The sequence below is a fragment of the Vulpes vulpes genome, chromosome 10 (genome assembly GCF_048418805.1).
Source record: "Vulpes vulpes isolate BD-2025 chromosome 10, VulVul3, whole genome shotgun sequence".
NCBI classification, from domain to species: Eukaryota; Metazoa; Chordata; class Mammalia; order Carnivora; family Canidae; genus Vulpes; species Vulpes vulpes.
In genome coordinates, this window is record NC_132789.1 from 9,168,247 (window position 1) to 9,186,275 (window position 18,029).

Below are 18,029 nucleotides of genomic sequence, written 5' to 3' on the forward strand. Positions count from 1 at the left end.
CCCGCCGCGCTCAGCTCCCACAGCCGGTTCCTCTTTACATAACGGCGCGGGGCGGCATGGGCTCGGGCCACCGCCTCCGCCCGGCCGCCCGCCCGGACTGTCGCGGCCCGCGGTGGCGACGGCGGCGGCAGCAGCAGCAAAGTTTCCCCGGCGGCGGCCCGGGGGCGCATCCTCCCGCAACTGTCAAGCGCTGGCGGCGGAAATGATGAGGCGCTGGCCATTTTCCGAGCCCGGGTTTCCTGCCTGAGCCCCGCTCGAGCAAGCCGCGAGCCAGGAGCCGGCGCGCGGGAGCGAGCGCGCCCGGGGCGGGGGCCCGCCCGCCCCCTCGGGATTTCGGGGGGCCGGGGGCGCGCGACGCCATGGGCCGGCCGGGCCCGGACCCCCTCTCTCTCAGGTAAGCCCCCGTCCCCGCTGCCCCCTCGGGGCTGGGAGGGCTCTAGTGGGGAGAGGAGGCCCCCGGTCCGGTCCTGCCCGCTGTCTGCGCACTCGCACCGCAGCCCGCGGTACTGCGCGCCCCCTACCCCGGGTGGGGCTCCGGGCGGCCCTCCCGCTCCTGCGCCACCCTCCCCGCTGACACCCCCACCCACGCACGTGTTGGGGATGTAATGGGGCGGCTGCGGGGAGGGCGCTTGGAGGCTGTGGTTAGCCCGTCAGTCGAGGGCAAGTGCCCCTCCACTTGCGCCCGGTCAGGAGGGGTGAAGCTGCGGGGTGAAGCGCCTGGTACCTTGAAAGTGAAAGTAGTCAAACAGGCCGTGAGGATGGAAGAGCGCTCCGGGAGGGAGCGGGGCCACCTGTCCCTCCCCACTCTGCAGCCCAGACCATGTGGCCACGAGGGTGTCTCTGGATTCTAGAAGCCCCTCTCCACGGGCCCCACATCTCGGAGGTGGGCCAGGCCAGGTGCCCCCTCTCCTGAGTTTGGGGTTTCACAAGGGTTCAGGGCCCCCGGGCTCAGTCTTCTAGGAGCTGGCGCCCTCACATCCCAGACCTGGAGCTCAGGTGAATCTTCCCATCAAAAACCAGGGTGTGGGGTTGGGCAGGGGAGCGTTGCCTTATAGGTCAGCATGGCTGGGAGCGTAATTTCAGAGACCTTTAATGCTTAGTGCAGAAATCCCCTCCATTCCCTCCCTCTGACCATGGGGCTTTTGGGATGATGGGGACTGTATTTGAGGAACTGGGGAGGGGGGCCTGCCTGCCTGTCCTGCCTTTTTTTTTCTTCTTTAATTTCCTCATTCTCCTGTTTCTCTTCCCCATTCCCGGCCACAATGATGTAGGTGAGGAGGTCACTGCCTGCAGCTGGAGGCCTCCAGGGAGGGGCATGGCCAGGCCTGAGTGAGTGGGAGGAAGTGAAATTGGGCTGCGGGTGGGGGCTTTGGAGCAGAGGGCCTGGCCAGGTGATGTCTGCAGGGTCAGGGTCCAGCTTTGGGGGCAGGAGGGGCTGAGATCTGACCCACTCTCCCCTCACCGGGAAGATGAGCATCCCCTGCCACCCACCAGCGGCCAGGCTCAGCTAGGGCAGCCGGCACATCCCACCCCCACTACTTACAGCCCAGCTGCAGGGCCCCTGCCCGGCGCTGGGCACATGGATCTCCAAGGGCTGTAGGCGCCAGTCACGTCTGGCTTTCCCATCACTGACCTGGCTGCCAGAGCGGAAACAGCCCCGGAGGCTCCCTGGGGCAGCGGGGGCTGGAGACCCAGCCCTAATGGGGGGAGAGCAGGCAGAGGCGGGCTGGGCAGGCTGGGGTCAGCAGATGAGAGGCCAGGGCCCACTCGGGAAGTTGGAAGGATTTTTAATGCACTTTTTCTGAGCCTTTTCCCACAACCCTCCTCTGGGAGGGAAAATCCTTTGGAGCCAAAGGGTGAACATTCCTAGAACTTGTGTGAGTCCCTGTGGACCACAGAGACAGCCAGCTGGGAAGGGGCTGGACTAAAGTACCAGCTGCTGGGGTCTGAGGACCTTCCGGGGCTCAGCACTGGGAGACGGGGGTCCTGGGGGTGTAGGTTCCGCTCTCCCACTGCTTCTGTCCAGCTGAGGGCATAGGCAGGTGACACATGTGGACCTCAGTTTCCCCCCACATGAAATGGGATACTAACAGGTTTGTGGTAGGGATTTAATGAGCCACTGTGTGGAAAGCACCTGTTGCCTGGCAAAGGGTTCAATTACAGGTGGTGGTGATGATTTATCATTCCCATCATTAGCGTTATTTTCCTGGCTGTGGACTGTTTGTTCATCAGCATCCCTTGAGCACCTCCAGCATATGTGCAGCCCTGGGGTGGCGGAGAGGGTCCTGAATCTTTTTGGGAGAAGAATCCCGAAGATGCAGGCAGGATGAGGTGATGGTGCTTCCTGGCTGTGAGGCCTTGCTCACCTGTCCCAGGCTCAGTTTCCTCATCTGTCAAATGTGTGTGATAAGAGTTCCTAATTCTTAGGGTCATTGGAACCATATGAGTGAATTCACAAAGCATTTAGAGCATTTTGATGGGGAGTAGTAGTAGTAATAATGTTGAGACTGTTATTGTTTGTTGTGGATGTGAGCCCTGATTGTTCTTCCTGATCCAACCCCCATTCCTGTGAACCCTGGGCTTGATCCTTCTCCGATAGATAGAACTTTCTAGTACAAATCAGATTCTGTGGAACCACTCCAGATGTGGTAGCCTGGGCCCAGCAGGCACAGGGTTGCCCTGCAGCAGTTCAGCTTTTGGGTGTCCTGGGATATCTTGGTCCAGCTGTGTCACCCCAGGACACCCTCTACCTCCTGGATGGACCCTCCCCAAGGTTGGGGGGGTGTTGGACAGGGCTGGAGGCACCTGGAGAGACCTCCCAGTCCCACCATAGCCCATTTTTGGGGGTGGGGATGGTGTATGTGGAGATGAACATAAAGCACTCAGTGCTGGACCGTACCTGACAATAATAGATAATTATATTATTAATATTATTAGATGAGACACCTCTCTTATTAAATTCCCACTTTTTCCTGGTATTGGTCAGGCTCAGGAGCCAAATCTGGGATCTGCCAGTTTCTAGCTGTGAGGCCTGGGGCAAGTTACCTGACCTCTCTGGGCCTCATCTGCCCAATGGGCACCAAGAGTCCCAGCCTTTCCCAGGGATATGAGCCCGTGGGTAGGCTAATATAGAGTGTATGAGCCAGGCCTGGTGTGGGGACTCGAACTGTGCTGGTTGTAACTGCGATGGCTACGTGCCCCTGGGCTTGTCCCATAACCCCTCAGAGCTCCCATATCCTCCTCTGTGATGGGGGAGTGCCAGTGACTGCTCCGTAGGATCGTGTTGAAGAGAGGCATGAACAATGCCTGGCATGCAGTCAGTGCTCAATAAGTGTGAGCTAGGGCTGTCAGTGCCCCAGATGGGGCTGGCACTTAACTGCTGGGTTTCCTGGGAAAATGGTCCCAAGGGGCCCCCTGGGTGTTCAGCATCTCTGGCTGGGGGGAGCAGGAAGCCACTTCCATCTGGCAGATGGGAGAAGCCTGCCTTGGAGTCCAGAGGTGTAGTACAAGTTTCTTGTTCCCAGCCAGACCCTGTTCCCAGCTACCCGCCCTCCCTGAGGAAACTGAGGCGGGCAGCCTGCCCAGGGGAAGTGACTCAGCTGGGGTCACTCGCTGAGTCAGGCCTAATTGGACCCAGGAGCCCCGCACCCCAGCTCCCTGGTTTCCGGGGGCCTGCAGTCCCTTGGAAACCAGGCAGGTCTAAAGGCCACAGCTGGACACCCGCTTGCTCGGGCCTGACCCCGGGCCACCACCATTCCTCAGTCAGGGCTCCAAGGCCCCGCTGACCACCATTGGGCTTCTCGACCTGTGTCCTTCTTCCCACCGGGGGCAAGGGGCACTTCCCCAGGAGAGTGAGTCCTCCTGGTGTCCCCTAGCCCCGCCCCGACCGGAAACCCAGCAGCTGAGCAGATGGCTGGAAGATTTTTTTCCTCCCACGCCACCCTGTCAGGGGTCGGGGAGGAGGGCCAGGCTGCAGGCTTCCTCGTGAGCCAGGCCGGAGCCCCAGGGGGCCTGCCCGGATGTGGGCCCCCACCCCGGTGGGCTGGGGGGAGGCTGCCACTGGCCCTTGTGTCCCCCAGGGAGGCCTGGGAGGGAGGAAGTCTATGCCCTGCTCACCGGGGGCTGACTCACAGGGTGCCTGGTAGAGGTACTGGCCTTGGAGAGCCGGAGGACTGGAAATTTGATGGGGAAGGTGGTCTCAAAAGCAGGCCTTTGGCACAACTATGCCCTTGGAGAGCTGGCACTCTGGTGTCCTCTCACAGGAGAACAGGTCCAGAGAAGGTGAGCGTGGAGAGAGGTTCACCCCTCCTGATGCTGCGAAGCCGCACCATTGCAGGGTGCAGAGCTCACTGAGAGGCTTCCCCCTCCGTAGAATCTCACCCTTCTATCCTCAACTCAGAGGCAGTTAAATCACGTACTGGGGTAGGAGGGGCTGTGGCTGGCAAGTACTGCCCATTCTTTTTTTTTTTTTTTTTAATTAAATTTTTATTTATTTATTTATGATAGTCACAGAGAGAGAGAGAGAGAGAGGCAGAGACACAGGCAGAGGGAGAAGCGGCTCCATGCACCGGGAGCCCGATGTGGGATTCGATCCCGGGTCTCCAGGATCGCGCCCTGGGCCAAAGGCAAGCGCCAAACCACTGCGCCACCCAGGGATCCCCAGTACTGCCCATTCTTGAGGGATAGTCCTTGGCTCTCTCCTGAAGCCTAGCTGGGAAGGTGGTCAGGTGTCAGGTGTGGGGACAGAGGAAGCCAGAGGACATTTCCTGCTCTGGCAGACTGTGCCAACCTGATAAATGTCCTTGTGCACTAGGTGACCCTAGAAGAGGGTACGTTAGGACTCCACTGACTGCACAGTGATCTAGGACAGAACCCCCGTCTCAGCCTCCCCAGCCTCTAAGAACCTTCACTCCCTACTTTCCAGGGGCTTCTTTACCATCTGGACAGCCTGAATGGTGTGAAAGGGCAATGGGCTGACTGCCAGGCTGTGTGTGTTGGAATCCCCCAATTCTCTGGGCTTCCTTGGGCAGGGGGTCTGGGCTGCTGGAGAAGCTGGTGCTGTAGGTGGGAAAGATCAAGATGCTTGCTGTGGCCTGTAGTCAACCTGGAGGCCTCCATGGAGGAGGTGTCTCTCTCTGAAGGTGTGAGACTTCCTGCCCAAACATCTGTGAGCTGGGGGCAGGGGAATCTGTGGACCTGGGAAAGGATGGGAGCTCTGGACTGGCTCATTTTAACTTCATTTACTGCAGTTTAAACTATCCTTCCCAAGCCTTGGTAGGTGGAATTCCCACAGGTGGGTAAAGGCCTTCTCTGCACCTGGGCCTGATAATTAAATGGGAAATGTTAGCTTCCCCAGATTACGTTGTTACTCAGGGTGATTGGATAGAGGAGGGGCTGATGAGCCAGTCTCTGGGGTCACGGGTTAGAGTGGGCCCCACAGCTCAGATTCCCTGCTTACAGCCAGGATTTCCAGCTGTTCGGTGCCTCATTTCTCACTGATTTGGTAGAGGCTCAAGGATCCCTTAGGATGGTATGCTTGAACGGGGGACACCAAGCTCTAACTAAGGCTTTAAGGCCCCTCACCAGCTTGCCCTCCGCAGGCACTCTGGTGGACACAGTTGTCTTGAACTTGGGGGTCCTGGGAGGCAGATCCACCCCCACCCTAGGATCGGCAAGGAGACGGTGATCTCCTTGGGTTTGCTGTGGGGATTTTGGGGGAAGGGGGTGCCAGGATTAGGCCTTTCTGCTCCACATAACATCTTCCTTGCCCCTCACCCCACTGTGGGATTTAGGAAATCCTGGAGCCCCACCTCCACACTCGTAGCTGGGAACTCCCTGCCCCAGAAGCTCAAATGCCCCCTCCCCTAAGACGTGGGCCACAGCTGAGTGCTCAGTGCTCCCTCAGTGCTCTGATTGGCAATTTCCTGCCTGGAGCTCCTGTATGGAGCCGCCTCTCCCCTGATCAGGTGGCAGGGACTCTGGATTTGCAGGCACCTCTGCGTGAGTTTGTTCATCCCTTTGGCCACTCAGGCTTCCAGTGCACTGGTAGGTGGTGGGGGAGGGGGCAAGAAGGGAATGGGTAGAAGTGCCCCACCAACTTATATCCCCCAGCCTAAGCCTGGAGGTTCGTGGAAACCCTCAGGTGATTAATAAATGCTTTTTGCTAAGAGCTTTTCAGGCCCTGATCCCACAGTTGGTGTGATCTGATCAATTGCTTAGCATATAGTAAGTGTTCAATAAATGACTACCACCTGGGCTGAGGCCCAAGGAGGGGACCACCTTCCTGCTGCCTGGCTGCCCACCAGGAAACCTCCCAGGCATGCCCCCTCCCCTAAGACGTGGGCCACAGCTGAGTGCTCAGTGCTCCCTCAGTGCTCTGATTGGCAATTTCCTGCCTGGAGCTCCTGTATGGAGCCACCTCTCCCCTGAGAAGGCCTTTTGTTCAGGCTCCCTTGATGCTCCCTGCTGGCCCAGCTCGCAAGGCTAGGCTCCCTCTGTGGCTTCTGTGACTTGAAGGCCTGATATTCTCTGGAGCCTCTCTGCTAACAGGAATAGTAATAAAATAGCAACAGCCACTTGTTTGTTGAGCTCAGTGTCCAGTACCATATCCAGTACAGATCTCCATCCTCAGAATGTTGCTAGTGAATGCCAAGAGCTGAGTACTGGCCCATTTTACAGATGGGGACACAGGATCAGAGAGGCAAGCCCCCTTTTCTGCATCACACAGCGAAGAAGTGGCCGAGGCAGGATGAGGACCCAGGTGTGGTTGGTAGCTCCATCACGAGAGATCATCTACGTGGTAGGGGGACCTTGGCTGGTTTCTCAGAGCCCCACAGTCCTCTCTGTTTGTCCATGTGGGTCAGGAACATGACTGTAAGAGCATGACTATCAAACAGCAGCCCACCTCAATCCCCAGAGTTCATTAATTCATACAAGTATTATTTCAGAAGCAACTACCCTAACCAGGCCTTTGGGGGTGAGCAGGAGTGAGATGGCCTCTCAGCCTTCTGGAGGCAAATGGCCCTGGCTGAGGGGACAGGACAGTGAGCTGTTCTAATCCCAGCTCTATGCTTCACTGGTGGTGGGATTCTGGGCAAGCTGTTCTTCTCAAGCCCTGGCTTTTTTTTTTTTTCTTTTTTTATCTAGAAAGCAGACATATTGATAGTCTTCCGCCCTCCAGGGGAGATTAAACCAGTGAGTGTATATGCAAAGTGTTTAGCACAGTGCAGGGCACATAGAAAGCCAGAAATACTGTCATTTATTATTTTTGTTTTTCAATTTTTATTTATAAAATTGAGCTGTGCTCGACATCCATTATATCTAAGCCCTTCTGCACATCTGAACTTGGAGTTGGTCATCTGAGGGAACATCTGGGTTATGCCCTTTTTTTAAGTAGTTTTCTATTTACCCCCCAAAAAACAAACAAAAAATTGATCGACATCCATTAGTTTCAGGCATACAACATAATTAACGAGACTTCCTGTGATCATTTTACAATGTATGAAAATGTTGAATCATTGTTTTAAACTTTGCCTTGTGGCTGTTTTCCTGAGCACCTGGTGGGTTTGGGACCTGGATAGAGGAGCTAATGCTTCCCGACTCCAGCAGTTGCTGAATGAGAAGTTTAGATCCCTTCTCTGGATTTCACTCTTTCATTTAATAAACATTCACTGGGGGGGGGGGGGGGGGGTGCAGCCCGGGTGGCTCAGCGGTTTAGCGGCGGCCTTCGGCCCAGGGTGTGATCCTGGAGACCCGGGATCGAGTCCCACGTTGGGTTCCCTGCATGGAGCCTGCTTCTCCCTCTGCCTGTGTCTCTGCCTCTCTCTCTCTCTCATAAATAATATTAAAAAAAATATTCACTGGGAAGTGAACCATCCTCATGGTGTGCATCAGGTATTTTGGGGGTGGCTCCTGTGGGGGTTTCTGTTGCCAGCTAGGGAAACTCTCCATGCTTCAGTTTCTCTGTAAAATGGGGGCAGTGATAGGCCCAGCTTCCTGGGAGAGTTAATGCTTTGCAAAAGCAGGTAGAAGAATGCCTGACGTCTAGCAAGTGCTTGGTACGCACCGCTCTTCTGATGGGGGTACTGCGGTAGGAGGTGTGGTGAGGGGGCTGCCAGCCATCACCTGGGCAGTGAGTGAGCATGGAGCAGGCACGGTGATCCTCAGAAGCCTCCTGCTAAGGTTGGGCCCAGCAATTGGACATCGGGACTCTGGGGTGCCCAAGAGGTGGGTTGGCCCAGTGGAAGGTGGTTGGTGGTGGGGGAGCTGGTCACCATGCATCTGCCAGAGGAGCCAGGGATTCCAAAGGCAGCTGACCTCTTGCATTCACACATTCATTCATTCAAGGGGCATTTATTGAGCTCCCGGGGCATGCTAGCAACTGGGGCTGGAGCAGTGGGGAAGCTCACAGTCTGGTGGGGAGATAGCCACTAATCAGTTGTTGTTGTTGTTGTTGTTTTAATGTACTTATTTTAGAGAGCAAGCACACATGCAAGCAGGGGGAGAGGCAGAGGGAGGGAGGAAGAGAGAGAGAGAATAAGAGAATCTCAAGCAAATTTCCCATTCAGCATGGAGCCCAATGTGGGGCTTCATCTCATGGTCCTGAGATCATGACTTGAGCTGAAATCAAGAGTTAGATGCTTAACAGACTGAGCCACCTGGGTACCCCTAAGTAATCTCAGCTATTGGGTGATAACATGTGGCCAGTGTGCGGAAGGACAGGTTTAGGACTTGACTCAGTTCAGGGAAGGCTCCTCTTGTGTGAAGTTGGAAGCAGATTGAGAGAAGGCAAGGCAGAGGGAATACCAAGGGCAATGCAGAGGCAGCCAGCACCAGTGGGGGCACATCATACAGGGTCTCCTAGGTGTTTGGGTCTGGAGTCAGTGCTTAGGTCTAGCGGCAGTGCTGGAGTGCCTAGAGCTCTCTGGGTCCTCTAACCTGTGAGAACAGTGCTTGCCTCACCTGTGTGGAGGCATGGGTGTGGGGTGGCCACAGGGTTGACTAAGGTAAAATCACACACACATGCCTGCCTTCAGCTGCAGAGTGGTTTCCTTGGCTGAGTGTGGTGCTCAAGGGCACATGTGGCTCCTCTCCTGCCTGGCAGCTTTCATTGACTACTGTGTGCAAAGTACTTATGTAGAATAGGTTTCAAGGACTCTGATGTGCAAAACTGTTGACTCTGTGCAGAGCACCTTCCTCACTGATGCAGACACTCTGTACCGTCTGGGGTGTCTTGCTGCAGTCAGATGCAGGGTCACCACGATGGCCTGGAGAGGGGGGCAGCCCTCATTGTCCTTGCAGCTGCCCCGCAGGTCTGCCCCTCCCCTGCCGCTGCACAGGGTCACACAAATAGAAGGTGCCCATGCAGTGGTAGAAAGAACTCAATTTCCAGGTTGAGTTCTCCACCTTGAGCACCTCTCAAGGACACCTAAATTATAACCGTTTAATAGGGTGGATACCATGGTGCCCCTCATTTGACAGATGAAACTGGGGTTCAGAGAGGTCCAGTCAGGTGTCAGAGGCCACATAGCCTCTATAAACATGTATAGTGTAGTCTCGGGAGGGGAGGGATTTCTGTCTGGTTCACTGCCATAGCCCCCAGGACCTAGCACAGTGCCTGGCACAGAGTAGGCCTTCAGTAATAGGTGTTTGTTTGTTTTTGTTTTGTTTTGTTTTGGAGGAGGTTGGTGGAATGAGCAGCCATAATTACACGGTCCTCAAAGGGGCCTGGGGCCCAGCCCTGTAACTAGCGAAGTCCAGGGTTCAGCACCTCGGACAGCAGAGGGTGGGGGGCTTCTGCCATTTTGCTTGTGCAGTGCCCAAGAAGGAGCCATGGGGGTGGGAGGAGAAGGCAGCCCCAGCTGGGGTGGGCAGGCAAGGGTCTGCCAGTCCTGACAGCTCTCCCGTTGGGGCAGGAAATACCTTTGCAGTTCTTTGTGAATCTTATTAATTGATTCTTTTTTATTCATTGTTTTATGTTTATTTTTTTTGACACCAATGATACTCTCATTGTAATATTCAAATAGTAACAGCCAGCCCTTAGTAGCCTTTTTCTAAGTTCTAAGGCTTTTACATTTATTAACTCAATTCTCATAATACTACTATGAGGCAGGTACAATCATGTTACAGATGGGAAAACTAAGGCAGAGAGAAATCAAGAACTCACCCAAAGTCACATAACTAGTTAAATGGCAGTGATGGCATTTCAACACAGGCTCTGTGTTTGTGTGTGTGTGTGTGTGTTTTAAAGATCTTAATTATTTGACAGAATGCATGAGCACAAGCAGAGGGAACAGCAGGGGGAGGGAGAAGCAGGCTCTCTGCTGAGCAAGGAGCCCAATGAGGGGCTCAAGCTGAGGACCCCAGGATGATGACCCTCAGGCTCCTTGTACTTAATCGTATCTTCTAGAGATAAGTAGCAGGAGTATTCCTTGGTTACTTGTATCTCAGTTCTGGTTCTTCCCCAGAGGTCACTGCTGTTTCTGGCAGATTTGCTCCAGTCACACTTTTCTTGCCCACCACTTAAACACATTTACATGCACATGCACATAAAAATTGATCGTTTGGTTTTATGTGTGTTGGTGTGCACTGGATCACAGAGTCTGCATGGTTCCGTGCAGACTGGGGATTTCCCTGGGGTGGTAGTGTAGACCTTCCTCCACCTTTGCCGCTGCTGCAGAGTATTCCAGCCTGCAGATGTGTCTGCGTTGCTTTACCAGTCTCTGCCTGATGGGCACTGAAGTTGTATCTTCCTTTTCCTCCGATGATAATCATCGAGGGGGGAACACCCAGCAGGGGACTGTCTCGCACCTGCCGCTCTGCCCACCCAGGCACGCATTCCCTTGAATATTTGAAAGCTATTCCCTGGGTCTGAAACTGATCCTGCCAAACCGCCCTCCCCAAAGGCTGTGCCGGTCGAGGGTACCGGCGGCGTTGTGGGGCGCGACCCTTTCGCTGCACCTTCACCAGCACCGGGTTTTATCGGTCATTTTGGATTCCTGAGGCGCCTGGGGATGATTGTCTCGCGGTGGCGGTCCGAGGAGTCCTGCGCTCACCTGCCCGCCCCCTCCTTTGTCGCCCACCCCACCGTGTCTTTTCAGCCTGGCCGCCCCACCTCGCTCTCCGCCATGAACGGGCCCGCCCTGCAGCCCTCCTCGGCCTGCCCCGCGCCCTCCCCGTCCTCGTCGGCCGCGGCGGCGCCGTCCCCGCGGGGCTGGAGCGAGTTCTGCGAGCTGCACGCGGTGGCGGCGGCCCGGGAGCTGGCCCGGCAGTACTGGCTCTTCGCCCGCGAGCACCCGCACCACGCGCCGCTGCGCGCCGAGCTCGTGTCGCTGCAGTTCACCGACCTCTTCCAGCGCTACTTCTGCCGCGAGGTGCGCCAGGGCCGCGCGCCCGCGCCCGCGCCCGCGCCCGCGCCCGCGCCGCCGGGGCCCCGGACCGCGCCGCCCGCGCGCGACTACCGGGACACGGGCCGCGGCGCCCCCGCCAAGGCCGAGGCGGCGCCCCCCGCCGAGCCGGGCCCGGGCCCCGCCGCCCCCGCGCTGCCCAAGGCCCGCAGCTCCGAGGAGCTGGCCCCGCCGCGGCCGCCCGCCGCCTGCACCTTCCAGCACCTGCGCCACAGCCTCCGCCACCTCCTGCGCCGCGGCTCGGCCGGGGAGCTGCCCGCGGCCGCGGGGGACGCCGGCGAGGGGCCGGGCCGGGCCGGCCTGGCCAGGAGGCTCCTGCCCTGGAGCCTGGCCCGCGAGCCGCCGCCCGAGGCGCTCAAGGAGGCGGCGCTGCGCTACAGCCTGGCGGACGAGGCGTCCATGGACAGCGGGGCGCGCTGGCAGCGGGGGCGGCTGGCCCTGCGGCGCGCCCGGGGCCCCGACGGCGGCGCCGACCGCGTGCTGGAGCTCTTCGACCCGCCCAAGGTAAGCCCCCGCGCCGCGGAGAGCGCCTCCGAGAAGCCGGGCGGGCACTGACGCCCTCTCAGGCCTGCCGGCGGGGCCCCTGCCGCGCCCGCGCCCCCGCCCCCGCCCCCCGCTTTGCCGCCGGGACGGGACGCCGGGGGCCCGGGCCTGTCGCCCAGGCGCGCGGCTGCTGGGATCTCGCCTGCATCCCCTGACACCACCCTTCTGTTCCAGCACGTTAGATGCCGGTGTCTTGGCCATTTAGGGGCCCGGCGAGTTGGACAGGCTCCCAGGCCTCCCTGCTCCTGACGCCAGTGTTGAGGAGCGCGGGTCAGGGACTTTGCAGACTGTCCAGAGACACAGGGTAGGGGCGCCAGGTAGGCTGTGACAGGTTGGTCCAGGTCGGTCCAGGTCCCTGAAAACCCTGACCTAGTTTGACCGTGACAAATAGGAGAGGCCTTCCTAGGGGGTTCAGAACTCTTGTTTGGATTCCTTTGCGTGTCTCAGGACGTGTGGGTGTCTTATTTCAAGTGTTAAGATGTTTGTTTCTGACGACTTAATTCAGCTCCGCAGTTGAGGCTGGAGGGTCAGGGCGTTACAAACACCTGACAAGCGCTATCTTGACTCAGGTGCATCAAGTTGATGGGACCACGTGGCTCTCATTCAGTTCCCTTCTCTATTAGGCTGCTAGAGAGTGAGCGGGGCAGATGTGATCACAGCCCTTGGGGGTCATGGTCTGAATGGAGAAGACTTATTCGTTCGTTTCACAGATATTTATTGAGCACCTACCATGTACCAGACGGATGCTGGTGCTGGGGAACTGGAGTCTTAGTGGGAGCTCTTGAGGAATAAACCTACAACTGATGTGGAATTATAAATTCTGCACATGCATTTTTTTTTTGTTGTTGTTTTTAAGATTTTATTTATTCATGAGAGACACAAAGAGAGACACACAGAGACACAGGCAGACGGAGCAGCAGGCTCTCCTTGGAGAACCAGATGTGGGACTCTATTCTGGAACTCCTGAGTCAAAGGCAGATGCTTAACCACTGAGCCACCCAGGTGTCCCAGCACACAAAGTGTTCTAAAGGAAAAGCAAGGAGGCCCTAGGGAGGATGGATGACTGAGGGACCCTAATTTGATGGTTGGGATGGGGTGTTGCCAAAGAATCCTCTCGTGTGAAGTAACCTTCTCTGTAGACTTGGGCACAGTGTCCCATTTGTGCACTGCAGTGGGCAAAGTGCATCTGAAGCCCGGGGAGTGTTGCCAGGCTTGGGCACACCCCAGTGACCTAGTCCCTGGAGGCTCCCTCTCGCCACCCCCTCCTTCCACTGAGTCCTCCATCCGCTACATTTCTCTGTTCTTGAACTTCATACAAATGGAATCAGGCAGCATGTTGCCTTTTATGTCTGGCTCCTTTTGGTCAGCAGAACGTTGTAGAGACTTGTCCATGTTCTCATGTGCATCAGTAGCTCGTTTGCACGGATGTACCACAAGCAGCCTATCCATCCATTTGTCAATGGATATTTGAATTGTTTCTACTTTGGGACTTTTACGAATAATGCCGTTATGAAATTTGGGTATAGTTCTTTGTGCGGGCATGTGCGTTTCTCTCAGTTTCTCTCAGGTGGATTCCTAGAGGCATTGCTAGGTCATATGGTAAGGGCTTGCTTGCTTATTTATTTATTTATTTATTTATTTATTTATTTTTATTATTTATTTTTATTATTTATGATAGTCACAGAGAGAGAGAGAGGCAGAGACACAGGCAGAGGGAGAAGCAGGCTCCATGCACCAGGAGCCCGATGTGGGACTCGATCCCGGGTCTCCAGGATCGCGCCCTGGGCCAAAGGCAGGCGCCAAACCGCTGCGCCACCCAGGGATCCCTTGCTTATTTATTTAGATTTTATTTATTTATTTATGAGAGAGAGGCAGGGACATAGGCAGAGGGAGAAGCAGGCTCCATGCAGGCAGCCTGTTGCGGGACTCGATCCCTGGATTCCAGGATCATTGCCTGAGCCAAAGGCAGACACCCAACTGCTGAGCCACCCAGGTGACCCTATTTATTTATTTATTTTTAAGATTTTATTTATTTTCTAGAGAGAGCACAAGCAGGGGGCATGGCAGGGAGAGGAAGAGGGAGAAGCAGACCCCGCTGAGCAGAGCGCTGATGTGGGGCTCGATCCTAGGACCCTGGGGTCACGACCTGAGCCGAAGCAGATGCTTAGGTGACTGAGCCACTCAGGCGCCCCTAAGGGCACGTTTATAAGAACTTCTATATTTTCTTCAAAGTGGCTGCATGATCTTATATCCCCACCAGCGTGTATGAGTCTTTTTCCATTTCACCCCTCCTAGTGGATGTGTACTGGTTTCTCATTGTGGCTTTAATTTGCATTTTCCTGATGACTCATGAGGTGAAGTACTTTTTCATATGTTTATTGGCCACTGAAATTAACTCCTTTGTGATATGCTTGTTATTTTTATTGTCCTTTTCTTATTGCTTCATAGGAGTTTTTATATATGCTGGATATACTTCCTTGCACTGTAAATATCATCTCCCACTCTGGGGGTTCCCTTTTTTTCTTCTTTAATGGAATCTTTTCATGAACAGTTCTTAATTTTAAGTCCAGTTTATCAGTTGCTTTCCTTTATGGCTATTGCTTTTTGTGTCCTTTGCCTACCCAGGGTCATGAAGATCTTTCTTGTCTTTTCTTCTGGAAGCTTTATTGTTTGGGCCTTCACATTTTGGACCAAGATCCATTTCAAATTAGTTTTTTATGTACAGCGTGAGGATAGGGGTCATAATTCTTCCAGTTTTTCCACACTATTTGCTGACGTGACCAACTTTTTTCTCTTATGGATAGCAATGATGCTTTTATCCCAAATCCATTGCCCATCTGTGTGCTTCTGGAAGACTTTCCCTTCTGTTCCGTTGGTCCATGTGTCTGGCCTTAGGCCAACACCACACTGTCCTAATTGCTAAAGTTTCATAGTGAGTCTTGAGCTGGTGACTTTTGGACCACAGTCTTAATCCTGAGTTAAGAATTAGTGTCTGGGCTCCTGGCTGGCTCAGTCAGTGGGGTTGAGGTTAAGTCTTGATCTCGGGGTTGTGAGTTTGAGCCCCATGTTGGGTGTAGAGATTACTTAAAAATTAAATCTTTAAAGCAAAGAATCTCTCAGTGTTTCAGGCAGAAGGAACAGCAGGGGGGCAAAGGGCCTGAGATGGGAAGGCATTCTGTGTATTTTGAAGAATATAACAGAAGAGGCTGGGGTGGTGGGAGCACAGAGAGGGGAGATGGGGCTTGGAGGTTATGTGTGGTTAGAGGGTCCTGTGAAGAGTTTGCATTTTATGTCAAACACAACAGGGAAGCTGTTGGAAAAATGCAAGTGTAGATAAAAACTGTTTTCTCATCAATTTTAAAGTCTTGAGGTTATGACATAACGAAAGGCAAATAGCATCCCAAACAAATGGCCTTATCTCTGTGACAGCATGGGGTCCTTATAAAACTTCACTTTAAAAACAACTTCTGGGGCGCCTGGCTGGCTCAGTCACAGGAGCATGTGATGCTTGATCCTTGGGGTCATGAGTTTGAGCCTCACATGGGGGATAGAGATTGCTAAATAAATAAATAAACTTTTAAAAATACAAACAAAAAATAAATAAAAAGGAACTTCTCTGCTTAAGATAAACCATGTTGGAAAACCAGGTGTTAGGATTCAAGTGGACCTGAGTTTAAATAATGAATTAGGTTTTTTCCCAGTTCTGGGACCTTAGGTAGGTGGCATCACCTCTCTGAGCCTCGGTGTCCTCCTCTGTACCATGGGGCTACTCATAGTTCCTGCCTTGTGGTGCTGTTGGATTAAGTGGGATAGCCTCACAGGGGAGCACTGAGTGTTACTGCTCCTTGCTGTCATTATGGTGGTTATGGTGATGACACTGGGACTGAGAACACAGATTTATTTCCAGGGCTGGTCTGGGTCCTCAATGCCCACCTGGGAGCCACTGAGAGGGCTCCTATTCTTCAGGTGCCCTGAGGACTCAGAAGTGGTGTTCCATCCCTGGTGAAGTCAAGGCCTGGGGAGGGACAGCTGGGGCCCTGGGGCTCTATCATAGGCCTGATAGTTGCTCCAAGACCTGCAAAGTGTGAGCAGCCCTGGTAGGGCCTCCTCCAGCCCCTCCACCAAGTATCTGGCTTGACTGAGCTGCCCAGCTCCATCAGCTCCCAGCTGCGTTTGGAACAGGCTAGGGGCTGTTCCTGAATGTTGCCTGGAATGACTTGGAGGTCCAGTCTCTGGGCTAGGGAGACTTAAACTATAAGTCTTGGTTGAGTGTGCCCACCAGGTGGGCAGTCTCGACCTGGGACCTCTGACCCTGGAGTTGTTTATAGGAGCAGCCTTAACCAGAAGGCAAAGGAAGGTTGAAGGTCTGACAACCAGTGGGTGGTGGGTAAGGGCTGCAGCTCTGGATTCAGACCCAAGCTATGTCACTTAAAGGGTGCCCAGTACAAGCGTGGAGAAGCCCTGCTTCCCAGAGCAGGGAGAGGCCTGGAGGATAGGACCTGTGACAGGACAGCTGCCCAGGGACAGGTCACATGGGCCACAGCCAAGCCATCCAGAATCTGAGGCCAAGTGGCCAAGGGTCATGGATCCCCAAGCCTCACCTCTGTCTCTGACCAGCTGTTGGACATGGACTAGCCTCTTGCCCACTCAGCCTCATTCTGTTCACCCATGAGCAGGGGTGAAAGCACATCAAAGGTCATGATGAGGGACGCCTTGGGTGGCTCAGTGGTTAAGTGCCTGCCTTCAGCTCAGGGTGTGATCCCAGGGTCCCAGGATCGAGTCCTGCATTGGGCTCCCTGCGTGGAGCCTGCTTCTCCCTCTGCCTGTGTCTCTCTACCCCTGTCCCCCTCCTGCCCCTCCCTCTCTCCCCCCACCCATGTGTCTCTCATGAATAAATCTTTTAAGAAAATAAAAGTCATGATGAGGGCTGCAAGGGAGGGACCTCCTTGCTTAATGGGGATGTAAGTGGAGGCCAGAGCCAGGCTCCTGGCTGAGGGGCTGGAGGGTGGCTGGAGGAGACATCTGTGGCTATTTCCAGTGTCCAAGATGTGTGGGCATGGCCTTCTCTGGTTTCAGTGGTGTCCCTGCAGGTGGGCAAGAGATGGGCTTCCCTTCTGTGCACTGGCCTCCAGGAGGAGGCTTGAGATTGCCTCTGCTTGGGTTGTGGTCATCAAAGGTCTCTTAGCAGGAAATGATGTCTGAGGTGAGAAAAATGCCAGTCCTGAAAGATATGGGTGAAGGGGTCCTAGGTCAATGAAATGGCAGGTGCAAAGGCCCTGAAGTAGCCACGAACCAGGAGACTTTGAGGAACAATCAAGTGGCCAGGGGCTGGAATGGAGGGAGCAAGCAGAGAGAAGGTTGGAAAGGTGCTGAGGCTGGATTAAGTAGGGGCCATGTGGCCATGGTGAGGATTTGGGGATCTCACACTATAAGCAGTGGCATGATTCTTCTCCTACAAGAGGCTCTGGTCTCCGTCTCCAGTCGTCCTGTGCCAGTTCCCCCTCCTCGGACATGTCTGATCCCAGGGTTGGGCTAGTATGGGGGCAGCATATTTACTACCTTGAATGGGCACCTACTACGCACCAGGAATTGTCCTAAACACTTGACTGAAAGTCCTTCATCATAAGTCAAGGCCATTGGTCCATTTGAAAGGGAAGAGACTGAGGCTAAGAGAGGCAAAGGGACTCGCCTCAGGGTTATACAACTGAGTGGAACCCCGATTGCAAGGGGTTCCCACCTCCAAGCCCCTGGCCACACTCTTGAACGGGCTCTCTCGAGCCAGAACCAGCAGAGTGTAGCTCCCAGCCAGGCCAGGCCAGAGACAATGTCATCCTACTCAGCAGTTAAAAGAAAAACAAGAGGGGATCCTTGAGTGGCTCAGTGGTTGAGCATCTGCCTTTGGCTCAGGGCATGATCCCAGAGTCCTGGGATCGGGTCCCACATCGGGCTCCTTGCATGGAGCCTGCTCCTCTCTCTGCCTCTCTCTCTCTCTCTCTCATGAATAAATAAAATCTGTAAAAAGTAAAACAAGAAAGCTGGATTGGTTATCAATATTTAAAAACATAAAATGTAGATATTTCA

General features: G+C 54.8%; 1 protein-coding gene across 2 annotated transcripts in view; it reads left to right on the plus strand.

Annotated features, from left to right (window-relative positions):
• Positions 1 to 260: 260 nt before the first annotated feature.
• The window catches only part of SH2B3 (SH2B adaptor protein 3), a 39,591-nt gene continuing 21,822 nt past the window's right edge, over positions 261 to 18,029 (plus strand). For both annotated transcript variants that reach the window (XM_072725141.1, XM_072725142.1), the window contains exons 1-2: positions 261 to 394; positions 11,100 to 11,909. In XM_072725141.1, coding sequence (XP_072581242.1) covers positions 11,127 to 11,909 — 783 coding nt within the window. In that variant the 5' untranslated portion in view covers positions 261 to 394; positions 11,100 to 11,126. The remainder of the gene's footprint in view (positions 395 to 11,099; positions 11,910 to 18,029) is intronic.